The sequence below is a fragment of the Falco punctatus genome (assembly GCF_963210335.1).
Source record: "Falco punctatus genome assembly, chromosome: 2".
Lineage (NCBI taxonomy): Eukaryota > Metazoa > Chordata > Aves > Falconiformes > Falconidae > Falco > Falco punctatus.
The window spans coordinates 22013471-22038661 of NC_137581.1; the positions used below are offsets into that span (position 1 = coordinate 22013471).

A 25191-nucleotide genomic window follows, 5' to 3' on the forward strand; every position below is an offset into this window, starting at 1 on the left:
GTGCGTTAGCAATGTGGCATACTATTGTAGTTCCGTGTTAGTATAGAGTATTACAAATATCGGTAATAAAGTGGTTGGCGTTCGTAACTACAAGGAGAACAAACTTGCAATCCTGATATAACTTATGTTTTAAAATATTTTTCCCTCCCTCATAAGGCTTTGGCAGCTCAACTACATCTGGGTTTAACTTCAGCAATCCCGGCATCACTGCATCAGCTGGCCTGACGTTCGGAGTGTCTAATCCTGCATCTGCAGGCTTTGGGACAGGAGGGCAACTTCTTCAGCTGAAGAAACCTCCAGCTGGAAACAAGCGAGGGAAAAGATAGGTGCCCCTTTTAGGCAAGGGGAAGTGAATCAACTTTGTTCACCTGAAAAGTCTATTTTTCTAGATTGATGCATTAATTGAATTGCATCCCAGGAGATTTATAAAGATTTTGCTACTTTTCCCTAGTCTGAAATACAAAAGGAAATCATATTGAACAGCTATTTTCTTGTGAATAGAAACCCGTTTATGTATTTTTATTTTTGGCCCTAGTTTTAGAAATGTTCTATACTGCATTATTATTAAAGAATCTTGTAAAACCATTTATTTAACCTAATGTTAGTAGCAGAATATTTTTTGTTAATAAGCTTTATACCATATGAATATATGCATATTTGTTTTTTTGTACAGATAAAATATATTCTAGTACAAATGCTAGAGTTCATATCTTCTGTTCCTGGATATGGCCTTTAAATCTACTTCAGGGTCTTTTTGTGTATATGGATGTAAATATATACATTACAGCGCACACATATGTGTGTATGTATGTGTATATATATGTATAAAATACAGATGTGCAAACCTTGCCCCATAGACAGGTCTCCTTTTCTTTATATGTTCCGTTTCTCCGTGTTGGCCTGTGGTCCCATTTCTTGATGTTCCTAAGAGTTTCAAATAGTGGGTCCTGGGCTTAGTCGTCATTGCTGCTTGTGTTTTATTGTTTAAGACCAGCTAAAATACAATGTTTACTATCTCATAAAGTTTGGTAAGTAGTGGTTAGTAGCTGGATTTATTTTTAAACCTTTTTCTTGACCCACTTAGCAGCCAACTCTAAAAAAGGGTCTAAGATTGACACACACATTTCATAGGTAATGTTTGCAAACTGGTTTTGGTTTCTTCTCCTGAGCTGAACAGTAGAGTTGCAAGATTTCAGCTGAAAGCTCAGGGTGCCACAAGGTCTGTGTGCAAGCAGAGAGTTGTTGAGCTAGTTGAGCTTTTCACTGCAACTAGGGGAGATAGGATATGCTATTCTAATGGAAACCCAAATTAGCTGTTAAAACCAGAGTTGATTCACTAGTTTCTCATCAGCGCTACTAGCATTGACTTTCAAGAAGTTGCGTATCTGCTTTCAATATGAGGTATAGCATGATAAGTTGCTGCTAAAGAATGGAGGAGGAAAATGATGTAATTGGAGGGTTAAAGCTATTGCAACAGTAGTTTAAGTATCTTGCATATTACATCATAGCTTGTTATGCTGCATCTCCAATTTGGTGTGCACTGGAAATACCTGGGAAAACATCTTGAGGAGGAGGTAATAGACCAGTTGAATCTTTGCAAATAAAAGTAGAGGTTGAAGTGTGAACGTGGAACTTTGGAGCCAAGTTGCTTTTTATGTAGAAGATGTTTTGTATATAACATGCATCAAATGAATATTCACAATCATTTTCACAAAAGCACCTTTTTTTCTAAAACACAGTTACAGTGCATAAGATTTTCTAGTACCAGGTCATTTGCTTTCTGTTGTTAAAAGCATTACTACCATTTTGTATGTTTTAGAAACAATGTCTGCATTCAGCAGTGTTTGCTTTTTGGCAAATGTTCAGTTTGTCACTTGATCTGATAAAATTAAGGGAAACTGAGCAGAATTCTTCACTTTTGTACTTGTATGTTATTGCATCTTTGTGAGAAGTCTCTTAGGAAGGGATATAATGTGGGTTTTTTAATGTCTCAGAATAATAAAGCTTACAGTTTATTTTGATTTCAACATTTTTTAAAATTTTATTGGGCTGCAGTCAAAACCGTAATGTTTATTCCTTTGTTATTGCTTTTTTTAATAGTTAATGTGTTAAACCACTGGACTCTCTTGTAATGTATTAATTTGTGAAACTAAAATTGTGTACTGTTTGTCCATATGTGCAACTTACCATTGTGCAAACAATAAAACAATAATGCTGTGATCCTTGTAATACACATTTGCCTATTTGAAAGATCATTTCCTGCTGTTCTCCTGTGTTATGGGTGAAACAAAAATGTCATCAGCTAATATGTAGAATTGTTTTTCCTATAATTATAGTGCAGAATTGTTCTTGATGAAGTTAGGGCCTTGATCTCTGGATTGTAAGTGGGAGAGGTATTGTATTGCGGGTTTGTCTAGAATCTTCTCAGAGTGCGCTGTATACATCTGGCTCGTGCTGGAGCACAGCACTGGGTATGGCTTTGTAAATTCAAAAGCAGTCTGAGGCTCCTGGGTCCCTGTGTTCCGTTTCTTTTCACATTAAGGCAACAGTTATTAATTACAGTTATTAATAGCAGTTATTAACAGTCCTTAAATTAGCCTAAGTAAAGAAGTGATTATCTGACAGAATAATCGCATGCTGTACTAGAAACGAATGTTAAAATGGGATTTGAAATAATTAGATTCCCAGAATATTGACTTGAATTTAGCCATGACAGGCCGGGCCGATGGGCCGAGGCCAGCGGTGTGAGGTTCAACCAGGCTCAGTGCCGGGCCCTGCCCGTGGGTCACACCAGCCCCAGGCAGCGCTACAGGCTGGGGCAGGGGGCTGGGAACTGCCCGGTGGGAAAGGGCCTGGGGGTGCTGGCTGACAGCCGGCTGGGCATGAGCCCCCCGTGTGCCCAGGTGGCCAAGGGGCCAGCAGCGTCCTGGCTGGTGTCAGAAACAGTGTGGCCAGCAGGGCCAGGGCAGTGACCGCCCCTGTACTGGGCACTGGTGAGGCCGCACCTCGAACCCTGGGGTCAGTGTCGGGCCCCTCGCTGCAGGAGGGACGTCGAGGGGCTGGAGCGTGTCCAGGGAAGGGCAGCGGGGCTGGGGAAGGGGCTGGGGCACAAGTCTGATGAGGAGCAGCTGGGGGAGCTGGGGGTGTTCAGCCTGGAGAGGAGGAGGCTGAGGGGAGACCTTATCGCTCTCTGCAGCTGCCTGAAGGGAGGGGGTAGGCAGGTGGGGTCGGTCTCTTCTCCCAGGTAACAAGTGACAGGACAAGAGGAAACAGCCTCAAGTTGCACCAGGGGAAGTTTAGAGTTTAGATTGGATATTAGGAAAAATGTCTTCACAGAAAGGCTTCTCAAGCACTGGAACAGGCTGCCCAGGGAGGTGGAATCGCCATCCCTGGAGGTGTTTAAAGGACAGTGCAGATGTGATGCTTAGTGACATGGCTTAGTGGTGACTTGGCAGTGCTGGGTTAACAGTTGGACTTGATGGTCTTAAAGGTCTTTTCTAACCTAAACTATTCTATGATTCTATGTCACCTTTTGTTTCCAGGTCATTCACATTTTCTTACTTTTTTTTTTTAAGGTAGTAGGGTTTTGTTAAACTTCAATATTTGAACAATCCTTCTGACCCATTTGACTCCTGTTGTTATGAGGTTTATTACTTAATGCCTTTTTTACTCAGCCTCAGGGATTTAATCTTTATAACCCATCACTGCAGTTGAAGTGCCACAGTGAGGAGGTGAGTAGGGTACGTGTTACTTCGATAACTTTTTCCAAAAAATGGTTTGCTTTCCATTTTCTCACCTTTTAGAAGTAAGGCAATTCTACCTTATGAACAGGTTATGATTAAGTTTGGAAGCTTCTACAAACTAGAAAAGGTTCTGGATTGATTTAACTTTTATTTGAGTATAGATCTGCCCCCACCAGAATATCAGGTCAATTCTGTTGAACACGTGCATGGAAAACTCGGAATACATGCATACTCCTGTCCTAAACAGGTCAACAGCTGAAAGGGCAAGATCTATTTTTCTTGTTTGTTCAACTAGTGTTTCACAGACTGATGGATTTCCCTCTTTCTTTTCTCTTCAATGCAGGTGTCGCTCTACAGCACGTGCTTGGGCAGCAGCAGGACAGCAGCTTTCTAGAACGTTGTGTAATTGCTTCCAAAATTCAGTTCTAATTAGAGGCTGGGCAAGAAATCCCTCACTGGCTCTGTGTATTTAATGTGGCTCGTTGTGGTAAGAGGATATGCTTCAGAGGTGATGATCCCAGTCAGAAAGGCAAGCTAGGATGAAGAGGTTTTACTATGCTATAGCATAGTAAAAAGGGGAAAAACACAGACTTGACAAGTATTCAAAATCGAACTATTATATGAAACTTGAAATTCTGAAAAATACCATGTACTTTTCGTAAGAGAAGAGCCTAAGTTCTCACGCGGGGAAAAAAACCTGACGGGCAGTTGACTAGATTCCCAGTTGGGTGAAAATTTGGGGAAAAGAATATGCACAAACTATGTACAGCTGAGTAGCTAAAGCCAGTCTGTTAACTCCATGGTTAAGTACCTAGGTAGAAGCTACTCTAGACTGAAAAAATACAGAAAACCTCTAATTCTGTTAAGTGTTAGCATTTCCTGGAGGTTTGGACTACCTTTGTTTCTTCATCAACATACACATAAAGGAATCGAACCTTTGAGCATAAACACTTTTGCTGTTGTTCTATCCAGGCATAAGGCAAGGTACATGTGATAAACGTGTCCCTACATGTGATAAATGAGTCCTTTTCCACCTTTTGAAAGGTGGAAAAAATGTCCACCTTTTAAAAAAAGACTTGGAAGGGCTGGGCCCAAAGGCTAAATGGTTGTTAGGCCAGCACTGTCCTAGTCCTTAGTAGCGTGGGGACATCATCTCTGCTGGAGATGGATGGAGGTGTGGTGGTGAGTGTACCTGTATCTTACCAGCATGTCGCCTTTGTTGATTTGTGCTCTCCAGCGTGTTGCCTCCTTTATCCTTAACAGCAACACCAAAGGTAGCTACGGTTGTTCTGATTTAGCATTGGGTTGGACCAAGTGAACCTACAGAAGTGACAGCAAAAGGAAATGTGCTAGCCTGAATGCTGTGGAAATGAGTCTTAGCATTATCTCAGTTTCAAATAGGAATGGTCTTTTCTTCCTTTTGCCTTTTATTTTGACCGCTGACTAGAGGAACTGGTGGCTGGCTGAAGGAACACGCTGCAGCTAACGTCACCATTGCTTACCCCCATGGTAGCGGTGTAATGCTTAAACAACAAGAGTAACTTTCAACGAGCAGGCAGGTGTTCACTTACCTCCGGCAGCCAAACCAGAAGTCAGCCTGATCCCCAGGGAGGGTGAGACCTGCTTTGGCCGTTAGCTAAGCTTATGCGGTACAGACCACAAGGGCAAAGCTCCTACTCAATCCCCTGGTAGTAAAGTGAAGTTGATGCTGAGCTCTGCTCTGCGAGTAAAGAGGGAAGGCTTTTAATGTTGTTTATGTTGGCTTCAGGCATGGTAATGCTCTGTCAGTGCCAACAGCAACCTCCTGCCTGTATCGGAGATGTGCAGAAGTGGCTGGAACCACAGGGAGGCTGCGGGAGCTCGTCCAGATTGCCCCATGCAGGGCAAGAATTGTACTGGAGATGTAGGTCTAACGCAAATGCCTGTTAGCTTGAATTTATACTTTGTTAGTAACAGTATTTACCTAGAAATACTTTTCTGTGTAATTTGTCACTTTACACTTGAGAAGTATCACCTTCCTCATCACCTCTCCCCACGCTTTATTTCTAGTGCCGCAGCAGCCGGTACAGCTGTTATTTGTTGCTCTGTCATGGTGATACCCGCGCTGTGGTGGTGACGGGGTCTGCCAGGCTTCGGAGCTGCTGAGCAATACTGGGGCAAAAGGCATGCTTGAATAAGATCGTGGGCTCAGGCAGATGGATGGTGATAGCATTCCAGCAGTGACAGAAATAGTAACGTTAAAAAACAAACACGGTTGCAGAGTGGCAGATGTATCATTTAAAATTACCTCTGAGAATTTGGGGGGGTGTGGGGATTCCAAAGCCTCATTGCTAGGTTATATCATCTTTAAGGTAAGTTGTATTTGAGCTGTGCTATTGATGTCAAGTCAAATAGCAATGATGCAAGCAGATAGTCTTTTTACTTCTTTTGTAAGCAGTATAAAAAACCCCTTGATCTAGAAAATGTTCCTGTAAATAATGTTTTGCACCAGGTTGCTGATTCTTGCTCATCTGCACTAATAATCAGTATATAAAATCTAAAACTGCAAATTAAGCTGTAGTAAGTCCTGTTAAACTGTACCAAGAGTAGCAGCACTTTTTTTTTTTTTTTTTTTTTTGTCCTCACCTGCAGCTCATTAATCTTACTGTTCAGGCAGCAATGTGGACTACAGCTGTATAGTGATGCTACATTCACTACATGGTGCCTGAATCCTTGTCTTGTGCTATGATATTAGGAGGTGAGCAACAGTAAATTTGTTTTGAAATTATCCTTAGTCCTCTCTTCCTGTATTTGATAAAATCTTTATGCTTTATGCTCTGCATGGCATAAATGGGAGTGTGAATATGGAAAATCCTTGTACTTCGGGGATTTTCTTCTTTTAATGGAAATAACTTTATAATAATGATACCTTGTCAAATTGGCCTGTCTCACTGGGAGGGCAGGCTGTGGGAAGATGGATTTAGTCCACAAGAAGTAATTCTTTCTCTCTTTTTGCCAGAGGGGGGGGGGGAAGCTAACATTCTTTTCTTCTTGCTAGTGGCTCGAGTGATCGGTTAGAGCAGAAATTATAATTCAGTTAGGAAACCCCTTTCAAATTGAAGATGTGCACATCAGCTTTTTGTCCAGGCTTTTATATATTCTAACAGCAATCCGTTGTGTCTGCAGTAAGTGGGAGCTCCAAAAATCAATATACTAAGATGCCCCAGGAGAAAAGCATGACAGTTGTATTGATCAGTGCCAAATAGTTGGAGGACGATGCTAGCAAACTCCCTAAAGCCCTGGTCCAACAGGGCTCAGTGTTGAAACTGGGGGAAGTTTTCTTAGAAACAGTCTCCTCCTTAATTTGTTGCAATCTTGCCCTGGTGAATTTGGAAGGTGATGTCCCCCAGCAGTTACAGATACTGTTACCTGGTCACCTCCCTTCAGCCTCCATCCTTTAACCCCATTATCGAGACACGGGTGCATTTTGGAGCCAGACGTGCGATACTGGAGGTGTCTGCAGCGGCTATGATAACGTGGTGCCAGCGCTGATGTCTGCTGTCAGTGCTGCATGCACTGAGGCAGCGAGCACTGATAGCAGAAGCTGAGCTCTGCACATTGATGTGCTTGGTGTGCAGATTCACAGGCCCAGCCCCTGAGGTGTGCTAGCTTCATATAATTTCATTTAGTTATTTTTGCACTCCTTTGACTCTTTCTGTGAGGGTTTTGGTGTTTTTTCTTTCTTTTTTTTTTTTTTTTTTTTTTTTTCCCCTTAGGTCATCTTGTTCTAATTATTTTCCAGGAAATGAGAGCCAATAAAAGAAAGCCTTTCTGCTATGAATACATGTGTATTTAAAAATGTAGATATTAAATATGTTCCCTAAGCAGAAATAAAAACCAGTCCGGCTTATGCAAGTAATACCACAATCAGAGTAGCAGTTTGGGCATTTAAATATACTGATAGTGTTTAAATAATACTTACCACAGGTACAGCTATACTAGTGTAAAAGGTAGCTAATAACCAGGGCAGGAGGAGAAGGAAACCCTAGTAAGTTAAGCTCATATATTCTGGTAAATATCCTCATTTGGGAAATGACATTAATATAACCTGTCAGTAAGGACTGTGCTCTTAATTGCAACAGTTCTCCGTACAAACCCCTTCGTGATGGTGCTTTAATAACGCTACCCTTCCCACCAGCTTCACATGGGGGCAGCAAGGCATTGCTTTATCGGCAGGAAATACGGGTTTACCTGAGAAGCGATTTTGCCAGGATAAATGTACGAGATGCAGGGATTTCTGACTTCAAGGTAATTTGTTTGGAAGTTCAAAAAAACCACCCCAAACGACAAGACAAACAGTTTGTGTGGTTTTTTTAAATAACTAAACCCCTACATACTCAGCTTGGCTTTCGGGTGGGAATTGATTCCATTACTTTATATTACCAGGAAGAGGAATCTAGTGATGGAGTACAAACTGCTATAAAATCCAGCTCTGGCAGTAAGCATGGCATGGCTTTTACGTGCCAAGTAATCTAAACAATAGTACCATGATGATGAATTCTAGCTTGTCTCTGGGAGAAAGGAGGGAGAAGAATTCAGGTTACAAGTTTTCATTTACACTTCTGATTTGCAATGTTGTGGACACAACTGCAGAGCCAAAGGAATTGCCAAGTTTCGGATGAGGTTACAATATTGTTTGACAGTAATGATGTAATGGTAGATAGACTAGCTAAATGTAATGAGAAAGGTACATAGAAGCCTGTCTGGCATCCAGGGTTGGGCAATGAAAAGCAGGTAAACTCACTTGTACCCGAGTGACTGGGCTACCAAGAATGAATATCCCAAAGGAGAAGAGGAGGCGGCATCCACCCAACATCTAAAGTTTGTCTCCAGTGAGTCAAAAGAAAAAGGGGATAGGAGTTGCTGCGGGTTCTGTGTGTCTGTTACTATTGAAGGAGTGTGGTAAATCTCAGAGCATGGGTTGGAAATGCAACAGGGAAAGCAAAACATCCCTAACAGCAAGAGCTGCTTACCCGCCCACAGAAGCTCACGGCAGCTTGGAGAGTGGTGTCGCAGGGTTTTCCTTTTCCCTGCTCTAAGGAGATTCCAACAAAAGTAGAGATACAGAACAAGGTGACAGGTCTGTGTTCCTGCTTTGTCTTGGAGAATTTGTTAAGATGGACACCCAAGTGGGAGAGGCACTGTTGTTTCTTGTTACAGTTTCTTCCAATTTGTCCTGTCTCTTCTCCCCTTCCTGCCCACAGCCAGCCCCAACAAATGTTTGTGGTACCACACTGTGACCAGTTCAGCAGCTCAGACTCAAGGTGGGGTGTCCTTGTTTTCCCCCCTTCTGAAGTGGGAGCTGTTCAAGATGAAAAACGTGCTTTTGTATTATCCCTCTTTTCATGCCTTTCCTATTTCTGATGTCTTTTTTTGATGTAGAAGCAGTTGCATTTGCAAGGAGCTTTTAGCAAACGGGGCCTGCAAACCTAAGGAAAGCAAAGCACCGCGCTCTGAAGGCACATACTTGTGAAAAATTCCCATCTGTAGAGGGATTGTAGTAGTAAAACAGAAAAAAAGCCTTTGTTACAATAAGGACAATACCTGTCAAGGCAGTGACTGAATGAATCTACAAGGTAAGAAGACACGGGTCTTACACAGTCATTTAAGCATGCGGTGGCGATTAACCCACAGCAGCTTGGCCTGCAAGGATCAGCATCCTGGTCTGGCACTGGAACAGGGAGCTGTGTCACAGCTCCGTGCCCGGGCGTGCAGGTATGTGGTTATCACTGCCATGGCCAGCGCAGTGGCTGGACACTGTGTCCTGGAAAAGCTGTACGGTGCTGTAAATGTACTTCCTCCCTGTACTGCTGCACAGGCAGCTTGCAGTTCAAAGCATCAAAAATGTTATGGAAAATGCACTTTTATCAGTTTCAGACGACTAACAGAAGTAATTTTAACTATTTTCCTTGCTTTGAGAAGATTTTTCAGGAATCACAGAACAGTGTGAGAGTTCTTCAAATGACTGAAATAAAATGTGGTACTTGCTTTCCTGGGATCATGCATTTGGCTTAAGAAGGGCAAAGAACATTTCTACTGTGCCAAAGGCCTCAGAAAACTACACCTGGTAGAAAGAGTAAAAATTCAAACTTCTAGAAAAAAATAAAGCAAAGAGTAGAGATTTATAAATGATGTGAGCATTACTGAGTATCTCTAGGCTTTAAATATTTGCCCACTCTAACATATATATGATGTTTCAATTGTTTCTAAAAGCTGAATGTGATCGTTTGGATGGGACCCCGTGAGCTTGGTGTCCTGTGTGCTCTGGGGCCTTAGTGATGGGTTTAGTTCATGTTGAAATAGATTGAGCTAATGTTATGAGGTTGCTAGACACAAGAAAGTGTGTGAAAAAGTTGCAGAATAGAAAAGATAGTTGCTATACAGATGCATTTTTGCATATTTTGGTTTGGTGTTGGGGTTTGGTTGTGGTTTTGGTTTTTTTTTGTTTTTTTTTTTTTTTTTTTTTGTGCACTTTAAATTATACAGATATTACCTGATCAGCTTGTAAAGACAGCTAGAAAAAAATTCTTTATGCTGATTAGTCTTGCTGAATATGTTCTAAAGCATTTTGCAAAGTGCCAGATGTTTTTAAGTTTTACAAAAGCATCATGAGGTGTGCTATTATCTCTGGTTTTACCCAGACAAGCTGAGACAAATTCTGAGCTTGAATATATAAAGTACCTGTTACAGGTAATCTCGGCAAGGGATCTGGTGCCGGTATTTTGTTGCGATCAAGGGCTCCTGACTGGGAATACAGGTGGGCTAGACAGGTAGAAGAAGCCTTATCTTCCAGAAGCGCGTTACTGCTGTTGAACGAGATATACCTCCCCGGGGGTCAGTGCAACCATGGACGTGAGGGAGGGGGCTGGGAAAGGATTTTGCCTGCCACGTACAAAAGAATCAAGAAGCTGCTTTTCCTATTATAAAAACGCCAGCCCGAGCCATGGGTGATGACAATGGTCTTGTCGGAAGACCTCTGTGAACGCACGCGTTTGGCCGTGGCTTTAGCTCCTTCCCCAGGCGCCCCCCGTCCCTCGCCGCTGACCCACACATGGGGAGGGGGGGGCAGTGGGTGCTGTGGCACTGCGGGCCCAGGGTATGGCATCTGTCGTGGCCCCCCCCCCGGCAGCTGCTGCTCGGGTTTGGGACTGGAGCATCGCCGGCTCCGCCGGGAAAATTCCTGCGCGTTTCTGCCCGTTTGTCCAGCTGGGTCGATACGGGCGATGCAGAACCTGTCGCGCCGCAATCCCGCTTTTCATCTCGGTAACGACACGCTTTCCCAGAGCTCCGGGTTCCTGATCCCTCTGAGGTGCGGCGGGAGACGCGTGGGAACCGCCTCGGCACCCAGCCCGGCCGCGGAGGGGACGGGGCTGGGAAACAACCGCTGCGAGCACCGGGGGGGGGGGCGGGGGAGCACGAGGAAATTAATTACCTGGGCCGTAATTTGACCAGAATCCGCTGGTCCAGGCTAATACCCCTGCGGAAGCCTGCAGCTGTCTGCGCAGCGGTGGAGGGAACAAAAGAGGGAGATGAAGGTGGAGGGGGAAGGACCGGTGTGTTGTTAGTGAGAAGCAACGATGTAATTGTAGAAGGAAAGTTTGAAAAAATGAGGGAAATAAATAAACATAACGGTGCGGTCACCTTCCTCGCAGCAGGATTTAAGAACAGCACCAGGGACCGGAGCTGCCCGGTTTCTGCCTTTTTCAATAAAAAGACGCGGTTTCTCCCTCGGTGGCGAAAGTTTTGGTTGGCAACACGTGAGCCGGCTTCCAGGAGAGAGAAACAACAAACTTCCCGGCCGCTGGAGCGGCTCGGGCGGGCTGGAAAGCGCATCCCTGCGCCTTGGCGCTGCCGCTGCGCTGGGAGGAGCGGGGAGGCAAAGCCACGGCCGGGGAGCGGGCCGGGGGGCTGGGGCTGGGTCCGGCTGTACCCCTCGGCGGGGAGCCCGCCGGGCCGCGCCGCTCTCGGAGGGGGTAGCGGGCCGCCCCCCGGCGGAGCCCCCTCCCGCGGCGGGCCGGGCCGGCCGGGCCAGCGGTGCCGCCCCGTCGGTCGGGCGCATGCGCACGGGACCGCCACCGCCTATAAGGGCGGGGCGCGGCGACCGCCCCCCCCAGCGGCCGTGGCGGGCGCGGCGCCGGACGGGGCGCGCTGCTGGTCGCCCCTCGGGCGGGTGGGCGGGCGGAGGTCGGTCCCGCTGCCGCCTGCTTCGCCCATGGGCGCGGCGCAGGGCCGGGCCGCGGCGGCGCGGCGGCGGGGAGGGAGTCGCGAGTAGCGGCGCCGGCCGCCCCCCCCCGCGCCGCTCGGCCGGTCCCTCCCGGCGGTGGCGGCGGCTCCGCACCCCGCGGGCAGCGCCGGGCATGCGGCGGCGGCAGGACCCGCGGCGAGACTCCCCGCAGCGCGGCGGCTGCACGCCCCGGGAGGCCGGGCGGCGCGGCCCCGGCACGGGGGGGCTCTGACCGGGCGGCCGCCCGCCCGCCGCCCCCTCGGCGGCGCCATGCGGGGCGGGCGGTGCTGGCTGCTGCTGGCGGCGCTGGGCTGGCTGCTGCCGGCGGGGGCCGCGGCCAGCGGCGAGTACTGCCACGGCTGGCTGGACGGGCAGGGCGGCTGGCGGGACGGCTTCCAGTGCCCCGAGCGCTTCGACGGCGGCGACGCCACCATCTGCTGCGGCAGCTGCGCCCTCCGGTACTGCTGCTCCAGCGCCGAGGCGCGCCTCGACCAGGGCGCCTGCGACAACGACCGGCGGCAGGGCGGCGGCGAGCCCGGCCGCCCCGGCAAGGACGGCCCCGACGGCGCGGCAGGTGAGGCGGCCCCGGCCCGGCCCCCGCGGGGTTGCGGCAGGTGAGGCGGCCCCGGCCCGGCCGCCGCGGGTCTCGGCGGGCTTCCCGCCGCCCCTTCCCCCCACCGCCGGCCCGTCGTGGGGCGGAACGGGCGGCGGCGGGGCCGGCTGAACCCGTCCGCAGCTGCTGAACGGGGGCCGGGGCCCCACGCGTGGCGGCCCCTTTCTCCCTCCCCCTCGCTGAAAGTCCAGCCCTGTCCCCTTTAAAAGGGGGCGACGCCGCGTCCCGGCGGGCACGGGCTCTGCCCCGCTCCGAGCGGGCTCCTCTGCCCCCCTCGTGGGAAGGAAGAGACGAATGGCCCATACGAGCCAAACAAAGCAAGCAAGGTGACATGTCGGAATGACTTCTGGCCGGGCCCCCACTCTAATTGCGGGTGTTCTTCCCACTCGGGAGCCCCCACTTTTTACAAGATTAACTTTCAAGGATAAACTCGTACCTTTCTGCTGCTGTTTGAGGGATGCCTCGCGCTCGCCCAGCGCCCTCGCTGCCGTCCGCACCTGCTGAATGCACTAGAAGTAGCCTGAAGTGATGTTATAATTAGGACAGATTTACTCTCAGAAAACTTGCCTGCTGCAGTCTGTAGCAAGTGTGTGCACCTGCTCAAGAGCTACTCCAGCACCAGGCGTGGAAGTAGAGCCAATTTTTTGCAAGCCTTTTGTTTGAAAAGCGCTAAAATTGTGGGAGAAATGGGCCCTTTTGCTTATAACTTGCTCCACCCAATTAGCTGTGCAAGGAGTTGGTCTGACAAGCAGCCAGACAACCCCCCTTTTGCAGTTCTGAGAACAAGGCATTTTTCTTGACAATTCATTTTCTTGGTTAATATTTACTGGTCGGCAGGTTTGGGAGCCACAGCCGTGTGCTGGCACGGGGTAACTTGCAGGAGGGGCAGCTGCTGTGCCAGGGCTGCCTCAGCGCTGGTCAGGTAGAGGTCCACAGCCCTACCTGTGCCTCGGCACTGCCAGGTTTCAGCGGGGATGATGAAGCCCAGGCTTGTCGTCCTGAGCATCCGCAAGTGCTAAAGGGAGGCACCTTCCCCTCATTATTCCTGGATATATCCATGCAGATTTCTTACAGAGGCAGAGGAAACAGCTTTTTCCCTGGGAATGCAGAACAACTGGAGCCCAGGTCTTTCCAGGGATTGTGTTCACCATCTGCCTTGTCAGGCCTCTGACCCCACCACTGAAGCATCACCCACGCTTTATGCTCCCACCCTTCACTCTTTGTGCCCTGATGTCCCTTCTTTAAGCCTTGCAAGGAGTGATGCTGCTCATCTGCTGGCAGTGAAGCTTTGGAGCACGGAGCTGTTGCCCTACCACCTCCCCCATGGTTTCTCCCTGCACCCAGAGCTGATGGGACGAACATCTGGCTGCTTTGCACCAGGGCTGCAGGGTGGCAGAGCCCCTGTGGCTGGTGCCTGGTCACTGCCTGGCTGCCTCCCTGTCCCAAGGGGTGACAGCACCAGAGAGGGCTGGTGCTGAAGTGGGATGTGATGCAGCACTGGTGTTTGACTACCCTGTGCTCCTCGACCAAAACCCAGCGTTCTCTTGCCTGATTTTTCTAGTAGGGTGTATCAGAGACCCCATCTGGTAAGGTGTGGAGTAGTGGTTGATGTGGTCTAGACCCCCATCAACAGCAGCTAGCTGTCCTCCCTCCAGGCAGGAGCAGTGGCTTTGCCTCCCTGCTAGTAACTTTAAAGATGCTTTTGGAAATGCTAGCCATTGGCTTTGGTGGCCCTTTTCATCTTGCCTGTGTAAAACGCTCAGCTGCCCACCCAGCTTTTAGTGCTCACCCTGCATTGACCTGTGCTGAGGGTGGGGGGGCTTGGCTTGGGTGAGGGGGGGAGTCTTCTGCCAGAGTTGCTGAGGTTGGTCCTTGCCCCCCCCAGTGACAATGTTTTCCTTGCTGTTGCAGTGCCCATCTACGTGCCGTTCCTTATCGTTGGATCTGTATTTGTTGCCTTCATCATCTTGGGGTCGCTGGTGGCAGCTTGCTGCTGCAGATGCCTGCGGCCCAAGCAGGAGCCCCAGCAGAGCCGAGCCCCTGGGGGCACCCGCCTGATGGAGACGATCCCCATGATCCCAAGTGCCAGCACCTCCCGCGGCTCCTCCTCCCGCCAGTCGAGCACTGCTGCCAGCTCCAGCTCCAGTGCCAACTCGGGGGCCAGAGCCCCCCCGACCAGGTCCCAGACCAACTGCTGTTTGCCAGAAGGGACCATGAATAACGTCTACGTCAACATGCCGACGAACTTCTCAGTGCTGAACTGCCAGCAGGCTACCCAGATCGTGCCACACCAGGGGCAGTACCTGCACCCCCAGTACGTGGGCTACGCTGTGCAGCATGACTCGATGCCGCTGACCCCTGTGCCCCCCTTCCTGGACGGTTTGCAGAGCGGCTACAGGCAGATCCAGTCTCCCTACCCGCACACCAACAGCGAACAGAAGATGTACCCAGCTGTGACTGTGTAGCGCTGACGCCTTCCTCCCCCTCCACACCCGGCAGATTTTAATATCTAAACTGAACGAAGGAGAAGTGCTTCCTCGGAACGAAGCTCCCAGAACATCACTTGTAAATAATTCTGAGAGGCTCATGCATGTCAGACAGTGTTTATAAATTTATTTTCATCGGGGTCCATTGCCAGAAACTGTAGGATGATATCTCTGAATTAACGTTGCCAGATACGCTCTCATTCCAGTGCGTGATTTATGGCGGTAAAGGATTACGCTGAAAATGCATATGTATTTCAGATCACTGTACTTGCGAGATAAATGCTGGAGCCATTAAGTGCCCTTCAGGTATGACATGGTCAGAAGTATTTGCCTAATTAATTCGTAGAAAGAGTTTTGTTACACTGCAGAAGACTGCAGTACTTAAGAAACCTCTTTTCTCCTCTCCCAGCTCCTTAATGACGTTTCCCATTGCTTTACAGACAATCACAACCGAGAGCTGAACAGTGCAATCCCTGTGTGCTGGGTGCTGGTACCAGCCCCTGTGGCTCCTTACACACCCCACCCCCACCCCCTCCCCATTTTGGGGTGAAATGCCATGAAAGGCTTAGTCTTGCAAAGACCGATTTTCCTTGTCCCTGGTATTTATGTAGGAATTGGAAGAGCGTGAATTATTCAGCTCTTCCTTCCAGTGCACTTGAAACCCTTCTTGATTTGGTTTTATCTCGAGATCAAGACCCAGTAGTGGTTTGCACAGACTTTATCTTTGTGAACTTTTTAGCAAAAACAGGGTACCAGGTGCTTGCTCTTCCTGATGCTCAGCAAAGCTTTTGGTACAGCTAGCGGCATCTGAGCAGAGACTGTCTTTGTGGAGAAAGGTCGTGCTGTGACTCCAGGCACGCCTGCTTTAACCTCACTTCCCATGAAACAGTAAACCCGTGTGACTGCACACGAAGCTGTCAGCCCTCAACCCTGCTTGTGGTGGAGTCAGACCGTAGGAAAACGGGCTCTTTCCTCCCCCACCAGCCTGCCCCAGCCCGGCTCCGGTGCTTTGCACTGGAGCTGGTGGCTCTGACTTGCTTTGTTTCAGCTGGGGAGAAATACCTCTCCCGGCTGAAGATGAGCAGTGTGCTGGGAATAATTGGACTGTGCTAATTGTAATATATCACCCTGGATGCAACAAACTATTTAAGGCTGGTTTTGGCTCTTAAAAAGTCGTAGGTCTCTGCATTTCCATCCCTTTGCTCTTCAGCCAAAACACTGCAACAGAGGACTGGGGGGCATATACCAAAACTGGGCGATTAGTGTAACCAGACCAGAGCTGATAAAAGGTTTCTTATTGTCTGATACTGTATCAATATGTAGCAATAACTGTGATACTACTATTTTTTGTATGTCTGTTATTAAATTACACATAGGTGCAGAAGCACTGCCAGATCCAACGGTTTACTCATAAACATGCCACACACAGGCAGTCTGCAGCGGGCTGAAACGGTTTGACGACTGACGTAGGAAAATGAATAGGCGGTCTATCCCAGGTCTGCTGTTCCTGGCCGTGATCGCCCATCCAGCATGTAGGACCTGGACAGAAAGGTTGGCTTACGAGCCCTGGCTTCCCCTCCAGCCAGGCTGGGTGGCTTTGGCAAGGCAGCGCCCGGCTGCTGGAGGTGCTGGGTGCCTGCACTGCCCACACCGCTTGGGGGAACTTTAAAGGCAGTACGTGCACCAGTGCTGGGTGCTGCCAGGCTTTTGAAGGACCCAGCGTGCACTCGGGTCTCGTGGGGATGTAGGGTTTTACCTGCCCACGTTACAGCTTGGTCCCACGCTGACCTTGGAAAGCTGAGCTGGTGGCAGGTGCAGGGGCTGGCATGCCTGCCTTCAGCTGCTGCTGGCTCCGGCAGGAGCTGGAGGTGCTCGACCCCAAGTGAGACCCAGTCTGTAACTGGTGGCCAGACGGCAAGCTTGTCCACACCTCTGTGATCTTTTCTAACTGTGAACCAAGCCAGCTATTGCCCCCGCACCAGCATGCACTGCCTGCCTTGCACCTGCCCTGGCAAGGACACCTCCTCTGACCTATGAAATTCAGGTGAATCTCTTTGTATATTGTTTACTTGTTTAAAAATAAAAGAATAAGTTAAATTTAAGTCTGTAGAAATTAATTTACAACTGAAGGCAGAGAAATCTGAGTTGTAATAAAAGGAAGTTTGTGAGATGTCGTGGGGTTCTTTTTAAATGTCATGTACAATAATGTAAAACTAATGTTACCATTTGATAGAGCTTTTAAATCTCTGAAAGGGCACTTGCTTTAAAGTGTTTCTTACAAACGAAGAAAAAAGGCCCCTTTGTTTCTTAATAAATGCTTTATGGTGTGACTTTGTTTGCTTTGTTACAGTTTTTTTTCCCCTCAGTTTCCTCTGTCTACAAGAGCCCATCTGACCAACCCAGTTTTCCAGTCCTGGCAGAAAGCAAAGTTTGGCTTTTTGGCTGTGTTTTTAAAGAACAACAGCAAAACCAACAATTTACATGGCTGAGTGAATGGTGGGGCACGTCTGAGGGTTTGGAGGGAAGGGGAGCGGGGAGAGGGCACCTCAGCATCAGGTGCGCTGGGACGCCTCACGTCCCAGTGGCCGCAGGGATGGTTGGGGGCCAGTGGTGGGAGCAAGATGGGTAGAGCCATGGTCCTCTCCCTTTCCAGTTAATGCCAAATACTCTGCATACATACAAATCTATGCATACAAAATACACATTTTCAGAGAATTTTTGCTTACAATTGGATTCACAGTTACTGAGCTATGCACTTGAAATGCTTTGCTGGTAAGTGGCTGTGCTGTTCCCCACCTCCCTCTGCACAGGGACCCTTCTCACCTGAGCAAATGTCATCCTTGTGAGACAAAAACCAAGCCCCCTTGTGCAAGGGTGCATAACGCAGACTGGGACAAGGCCGCTCCGCTTTCACAGTGATTGCTCCCTCCTGCCACCGGTGATTCCAGCACCGGCGCTGCCAATGCTGCACCACGAGGGCAAGCAGGAGGGCGGCTGGGGGAGCAGGAAGGGCATGGATGGGAAATTGGGCTTTCTCAGATCTGCACATTTATGACTCAAATGAACAGGCAAGAACAGTCTGGGAAGAACATAGCCTTGGCCAGTCTGTATTGTAGTGCATCCCAAAATGCTATGTATGGCTTCCTGGCATTTGGGGGAGGTGAAGCAGCAGGGCTGGAAGCAGAAAGCTGGCAGGGAAGGAGAGGGGCCAGCCATGGCTTACAGCAGATTTGCTGAGGTGGTGAGCACTTTGCAGCAGGAAAGGCCAACGGTTTGTGTCAAAGTTCTCTCTCATCTTTTCACATGGTTTGCTTTTTATTTTTATATTTGCTTGTTAGTTTTTTTCCTTGGTTGAGAGGGGTAGGATTTTTCCTGCTGCAGATGGTGACTATGGATGGCATGGGGAAAGAGCGTGGAAACCAACTCTGTGCAAGCACAAGTGGTGGTTAGGAAAGGTGCATTTACTCACCTTGTATAGGCTACAGTGCTAGCTGAGACCAGGATCTGTTTGGTTGCGACTCAGAAGGAATAGTCCCACGTACAACACAATCACTGGACCCGCCCGGCGCAGCGCCGCTGCACAGCAGTGCTGTGGCAGCCCAGGGATGGGCTCGGACCTGGGACCAGGATGGGCACGGCAGCTTCCAGGTCCTACCAATGAACATGCATCTGTTCCACTGGAGAGCTGATCTTCTCCCTTACGGTGTAAGAGCCAAAAATATGAGGATTAGAAAAAATTGCAGCCACACTTCTAAGCCTGCTGCGTGGCCCATAAATACTTTTTTAGCTTTATATGGCTACAGAGTGATGGAAACACTCCCGCAGTCACTTCACCCACCCTGCCACCCTGGCTGAGCGCTTCCCGTGGGGCTCTCCAGGGCAGGTCACACAGCTCCGTGTGGGATGACGGAAACCCGCCCTGAGAGGCCATACGCCTTTTTGCTTGTGCAATTTCATCTCATTACTCAGTTCCATCTTCCCAGACTTCCCTAAACAATTTCTCCTTTTTCCTGCTTGCAGGCAGTTTGAAGTATGAGGTGTACATTTTCAGTGCCTGTTTCTGAACATCGCTACCTATTTAAGGCACTGAAGCGTCCAGTGTGCCATGCTCAGTGGCCGCGTGCACGGTAAGCAGTAACGATGGTGGGGAGAAGCCAGCAAAATCCATCCTAGCTGGGCTGGCACTGGTTCGCCCATAGCACATGCCAGCACACTGCTGGTGTCGTCACAAGGGGAACTGGGGGCACAGCAGTGCCCCAGGGCAGCTGTAGGCAATCCCGCTGGGCTCAGCCCACGCTGGTCCGCTGGCTTAGACCAAGACAGGGGCCTGGCCGACCCGTGGTGCCCAAACCACTGAGCCATGCAGGGGAACAGCACAAAAACCAGCTTTTCAGGAGACCCAGAAAACTTTACACCAGCAAACCCACTAGTCACACCCCCTCACATCAAGCCTGAGTGATATTTTCTATTTGCATACGCCATTCTATGCTCAATCCCCAACAAACTAGATGGAGTGTTAGTACTAGCCGCCTCTGTACTAGTACAATTCTTAAGACCTCTCCTCCATAAATCCAAACAATGCACAATAACCTTCCTCCCCCTCTCCCAACTACTACTCTGACTCCTCGTCACCAACCCCTTTGCCCTAACATGAGCAGGCAGCCAACCTGTAGAACACCCATTCATCACCATCAGTCAACAAGCCTCCCTCACCTATTTCACAATCCTTCTAATTCTCCTTCCCCTCACCGGGGCCTTAGAAAACAAAATCCTTAAATACTAAAAACATTCTAATAGTTTATAAAAACATGGGTCTTGTAAACCAAAGAATGAAGACTGCACATCCTCTTAAGAGTTCCCGCCAGCCCTGAGCTGGCATTTTTGCACCAAGTTATCCTACAGCTCCCCCAGATCCACCCACAACTCACTGTGCCCCCCCATCCCCCCATGTATAATAGTGCATTAATATATTTACCCCATTACGTTACAACTCAACATAGTAAATACATCTAATGTATGTACTGAACCCATCGCTGCATAACCGGGCATACCCCCTACCTGCAGCCACCTATACTGTCAAGGATTATCTAAGTAATGACACACAGAATATACACTCTATCCCCTCAGACTAAATCCATCTCCCTCGACTCTATACACTAATAATTTCTCCAGGATATGACAGTGCTCCAGCCCATACCATGAATGGTAGCAGGTCATAATACTTAAATCCTTTCTTGCCAGACCGGTTTCAGGTATCAGGTTATCTACTAATCATTCTTCTCGAATGAAATCAACATCTGCCGTTGCACATAAGGCCCTGCATGATTAGCTTCGGGATCATTCTTTCCCCCTACACTGCTAGCACAACTTGCTCTTTCGCGCTTCTGGTTCCTCTGTCAGGGCTATAACTTGCCCATTCCCCAAACCTCGCTTTTCCATGAGTCATCTGGTAGGCTATTTATCAACTGTTTAGTCCCTGATTATGGCATTTTCCCTCTTTAGCACTTGTTCTCTTGTTCTCTCTCTTTTTTTTTTTTTTTTTTTTTTTTTTTGGGTGTCTTCAGGCTGTCCTTCCAGTGCACTGGGTAAATACAATCTAAGACCTGGGCATCACGCAGTTGGCGGTCTGTTACTCAGGAGCTACTGAATGAGATGGTTTGTGTGTTTGGGGAATCACCTTGACACTGATGCACTTTGTTTTCCACTCCGTTACCCCCGCTAACACTGACACGTATTGCTGTTTATGAATGCTTGTCAGACGTAGCTTATCACTCTCTCACTCCCTCTACTTTCCCAAGCAACACCAGTAACCTCTTCACTATTCTATCCCACTCAAAGCCACGTTTATTTATTCACCATGAATTTCATCGTGTTCCACGTGTTTTCAGCGCTGAAATTACATGAATAAATGACACCCCAAAACTCTCATCCTTTCTCCACTAAAACTTCAGACAAGGCCACCCCCCTCTCCCAAGGCCCAACACATAACACTGAGTGAACAACGAACAAGTCCCTGTAGCTTACAATAAAGCACGGCACTGAAGGTGCCAAGCAGCCTAACCTCTACACCAAGGGACAAAAGACTTAGTCCTAACCTTACCGTTGGTTTTGGCTCGACATATACGTGCAAGTATCTGCGGCCCACTGTAAATGCCCTGAACCTCTCACTAAGATGAAAGGAGCGGGCATCACACTCATCACAGTTGTAGCCCCAAACACCTTGCTCAGCCACACACCCACGGGTACTCAGCGGTACTTAACATTGAGCAATAAGAGTAAGCTTGGCTAAGTTATAGCAACACTCCAGGGTTGGTAAATCTTGTGCCAGCCACCACCGTGGTTACACAAGGAACCAAAACCAACAGTCACACGGCATAAAGAGTGAGCCAAGGGTTATCACAACTGAGATCAAAATGTAACTGAGCTGCTGTAAGATGAAGATGCCCCCAAAGCCAACCTCAAAACGATCCTAGCACCCCTGACTAATCAAACCTCACGAAAGTTAGGGCACAAACTGGGATTAGACACCCCACCATGCCTAGCCCTAAATCCTGATGCTTGCCCCACCAAAGCATCCGCCTGGGAACTATGAGCACAAACGCTTAAAACCCGAAGAACTTGGCGGTGCCCCAAATCCACCTTAGGGAGCCTGTTCGTTCTGTAAACGACGACCCACCATAGACCCGAGCCCCCCTTGCCAAGGCAGCCCACACACCCTGCATACCCTGCCACCGGCTCACCCGACGGAGGGCCTCGCTGTGAGCACAACAGCCTACTCCCGCTAGTACAACCAACAGGTCAAGGTATAGCCCATGGGGTGGAGGAAATGGGCTACATCTTCTAGACCAGAATACTCATGGTGTGAGTGAAATCACCCCTGGAAGGTGGATTTAGCAGTAAAGTGAGACAATAAAGCTTGCTTTAAGCTGGCCCTGAGGCACGTACATACCACCTGTCACCCTCCTCACAAGTTACTAACCATAATAACTAACACCCCTACCAGCTGAAGATGAGGTAAGCTGTAACGAGGTAAGTGTACCAGAAGGTGTACTTAGCACACCAAGATGTAGCTATAAAAACAAAGCATTCAGCTTACACCTGAAAGGTATCTGCCACACGCCAGATCGTCTTGAAAGCCACACTCTAGCCCAACCTACAATGCCAAAAGCTAATTTAAAAAATCACTCCTCTACTTAACTAAAACATTCCCTTAACTTAGTATAGGCGATAGAAAAGACCCGCTGGTGCAATAGAGTCCTGAACTGCAAGAGAAAGATGAAATAACAGTGAAAAACTCCAAGCAACAAATACCAAAGATACAGCCTTGTACCTCTTGCATCATGGTTTAGCAACAACCACCAAGCACAGCGAACTGAAGCTTGCCCCCCCAACCCCAAGCGAGCTACTCATAAGCAGCTACCCCCGAGCAAGCTTGTCTCTGTTGCAAAAGAGCGGGGTGACTTGCTAGAGGTGCAAAGCCAACCGAGCTGGGTGATAGCTGGTTGCCTGTGAGACGCACCTAAGTTCACCCTTAGTTCTCCTTCGAGGACACTCGACCCAACCTACACAAAATGAACTAAGAGCAACTTAAAGGAGGTCCAGCTCCTTTCACAAGAATGCAACCTCCCCTAGCAGGTAACTCAACCACTGGTGCTGTGGCCCTCACCGGCGACACGACCCCCTCATAACACGCACGTGGAGAACTGCGGTCAAGTGTCTTACCCATCAGCTGGGCATGATCAGAGGACAAAGCCCATCCCCGCCCCCCATGAGCATGGGGTTTGCGTGCCCCTGTACAGCTGTTAACAGCCATTGCCACGTTTATTAGGGGAAAATGGAGGATGTTGCTTACATGTGGCCCACATGCCCACAGGAGAGCGAGCTGGGGTGTGGGTCCCAGCGCAGCACATTAACCTCAGCACCTCCCTTTCAAATGGCTAATTTGCTGCTCGCTTTTGGTCTTGCCAGAGCTCTTCTTTCCCCTCCAGATTTTCTGCTTTCCCGTTCTTTTCCTCCCACTGAAGTTGTTACTAAATATTATTCCCTACACGTATTCCCTTGTATTTTTCCAAGCTGAATCTCGTTTTATTGTTTCCTGCTCATATTTCTTGCTTCTCTGTAGGTCCCTTTGTATTATTTCTCTGTCCTCAGTGGGGTTTGCAACATTTTCCTGCCCAGGATCACTTGCAAATGGACTGAACTTAGGCCTGTACCATCCTTTCTCCCCTTCCCCATCCGCACTGAATGGAGCCAGTTCAACAAGACCCTCCCTGGGGGCTGACAGTGCTCCCTGTCCTGTAGCGGAGCCTTTAATCCCTGTGCCAGTATTTCTGTGCAACCTGAATAGTGCTGTAACAGCTTCCCACGCCTTAGCAGCGGGGAGATGCCCACCACACTGGACCACGTGGTGGTTCATGTGGCATCATGTGAGCCAACACCACGGCGTGGTTGCTTTGCACCAGCCAAACACCGTCAGCATTTTCCCACCTGCGGCAAGCCCTAGAGGTGAGGCTGGCATGGGTGATCTCTTGGCTCAGTGCCCTGGGGTGTGCCAGTGCCCACCTCCTGGGCTGGACCTGGCCCTGGGCACAGCTGCCCCTTGGGGAGCTGCTACAGCCCTGGTGCAGGGCTGGTTTCTCCCTCCCTGCTGCAGAAATACCCCTTTTGGTCACAACACTTATCATCTTGTAATTCGCCCACAGAAATGCCATTGTATTTGCTTGGCTTCATTTGTTCTTTGTATCCGGAGAATCTCAGCACACTGACCTCAGGCTTTTTTCACTTGGCTCATGACCCTGCACTTCTCACCTTCTCCAGCTCCTCCACGCTGGCTTGTCCATGATGTTTTCCCTGGGTTTTGTGTCTCTTCCATCTCCTGCCTGCCCCAATGCCAGCCCTATGCCCTGCAGGGAGCCGGGCATCACGGCTGCCAAGCTGGACCTCTCATGGGGGCAGCTGCGCTGGATGGGGGCAGCTGGTTAACAAGGCACAGCTTAATTAGGAGGATATGTGCCCATTCAACATCAAAGGTGATGCCTTCCTGGTTTTCTAAATACTGAGAGCAAGTAGGCAAGCATTTCACTAGGCATGGCCGAAAAGTTGCTAGTTGTTTCAGAGGCTGAGTATCCGCTTACTCCCTGATTTTCATTAGAAGAGGGAAGAAAAGCCTCTCTGGAGTGTAATGGGAATCACAGCTCTCAGATTGCATGTGCCTCCAGCATTGTACTGCTCACTGGCTTTGACAAAGGAAAGTGAATTTACTTTTTCTTAATATTTATTGATTTTGGTGGTTATTTCTGATGAGATGAAACCACACAGGTAACAACCTAGTCACCTTCTGCATGGGCAAGGCCTAGTGGGTATGCACAGCTCTCCACGGACACTGCCTCCATATCTTGCCTGCACTGTCAACAGTATGGCAGGAAACATGAAAGATAACTCACCTTAAACCTTGAAAACAGAATCTTGTCTGCCGTCACAGGCTCTTTTCACCCATTTAGGCTCATAATAGCAAAAAGAAAAACTTCAAATATTCATGAAAGAATAGAAATAACATCCTTTCTTCTCAACGTGATAGCCCCTCACTTTCAGGTAAGCAATCCCTTGTTTGCTGTTATGAGTCCTTCAGAAAACCTCAAACAAAATCAAGGCAAACAATGATACATCAAACTGAAAAACATTAAGTCAAAAGATGAGTTGCCTTGCATGAAGCCTTCACTGTATTTAATGCTAAAGCAGCTCAGGGCACAGCCCAGGCTAACACGTCTTTGTAGGCTAACTTGAAAACAAAAAAGTGGGAAGGCACCACTTTGGATCCTATCAATGCTATTAAGCTGGGGCGAGTGAACATCACGTCAGATGGCAATATTAATGCAGTAATAAAATAAAATGACTTACCTATCTCCCTCCCAGGATATTGAGTAACTTCCTTCAGTCAGTCTCGGAATGTACTTTGAAGGTTGGCAAGGACAGTCTGGCAGAGTGCCTGATGCTGCTGGGCACGGAGGCGAGCTTAGCTGGGCCACAGACTTCCCGGAGCTCGATGGGGCTGCGGCCACTCGGACCAGAGCAAGCCTGACCCATTAC

General features: G+C 48.7%; 2 protein-coding genes across 4 annotated transcripts in view; both read left to right on the plus strand.

The window, feature by feature from the left end:
* The window catches only part of NUP58 (nucleoporin 58), a 38657-nt gene extending 36437 nt beyond the window's left edge, over nt 1-2220 (plus strand). For both annotated transcript variants that reach the window (XM_080376200.1, XM_080376199.1), the window contains exon 16: nt 157-2220. In XM_080376200.1, the coding sequence (XP_080232326.1) occupies nt 157-326 (170 nt within the window). In that variant the 3' untranslated portion in view covers nt 327-2220. The remainder of the gene's footprint in view (nt 1-156) is intronic.
* Nucleotides 2221-10221: 8001 nt separating this feature from the next.
* On the plus strand, nt 10222-17440 carry SHISA2 (shisa family member 2). Of its 2 annotated transcripts, XR_013926174.1 has the most exons (3): nt 10222-12580; nt 14531-15411; nt 16482-17440. XR_013926174.1 is itself a non-coding variant. In XM_080376201.1 (2 exons), the coding sequence occupies exons 1-2, from the start codon at nt 12277-12279 to the stop codon at nt 15082-15084; spliced, it is 858 nt and encodes a 285-aa protein (XP_080232327.1). In that variant the 5' UTR covers nt 10222-12276; the 3' UTR covers nt 15085-17440. The 2 variants fall into 2 exon arrangements, 1 of the variants encoding a protein (XP_080232327.1); XM_080376201.1 differs by having other exon boundaries at nt 14531-17440.
* Nucleotides 17441-25191: the final 7751 nt, after the last annotated feature.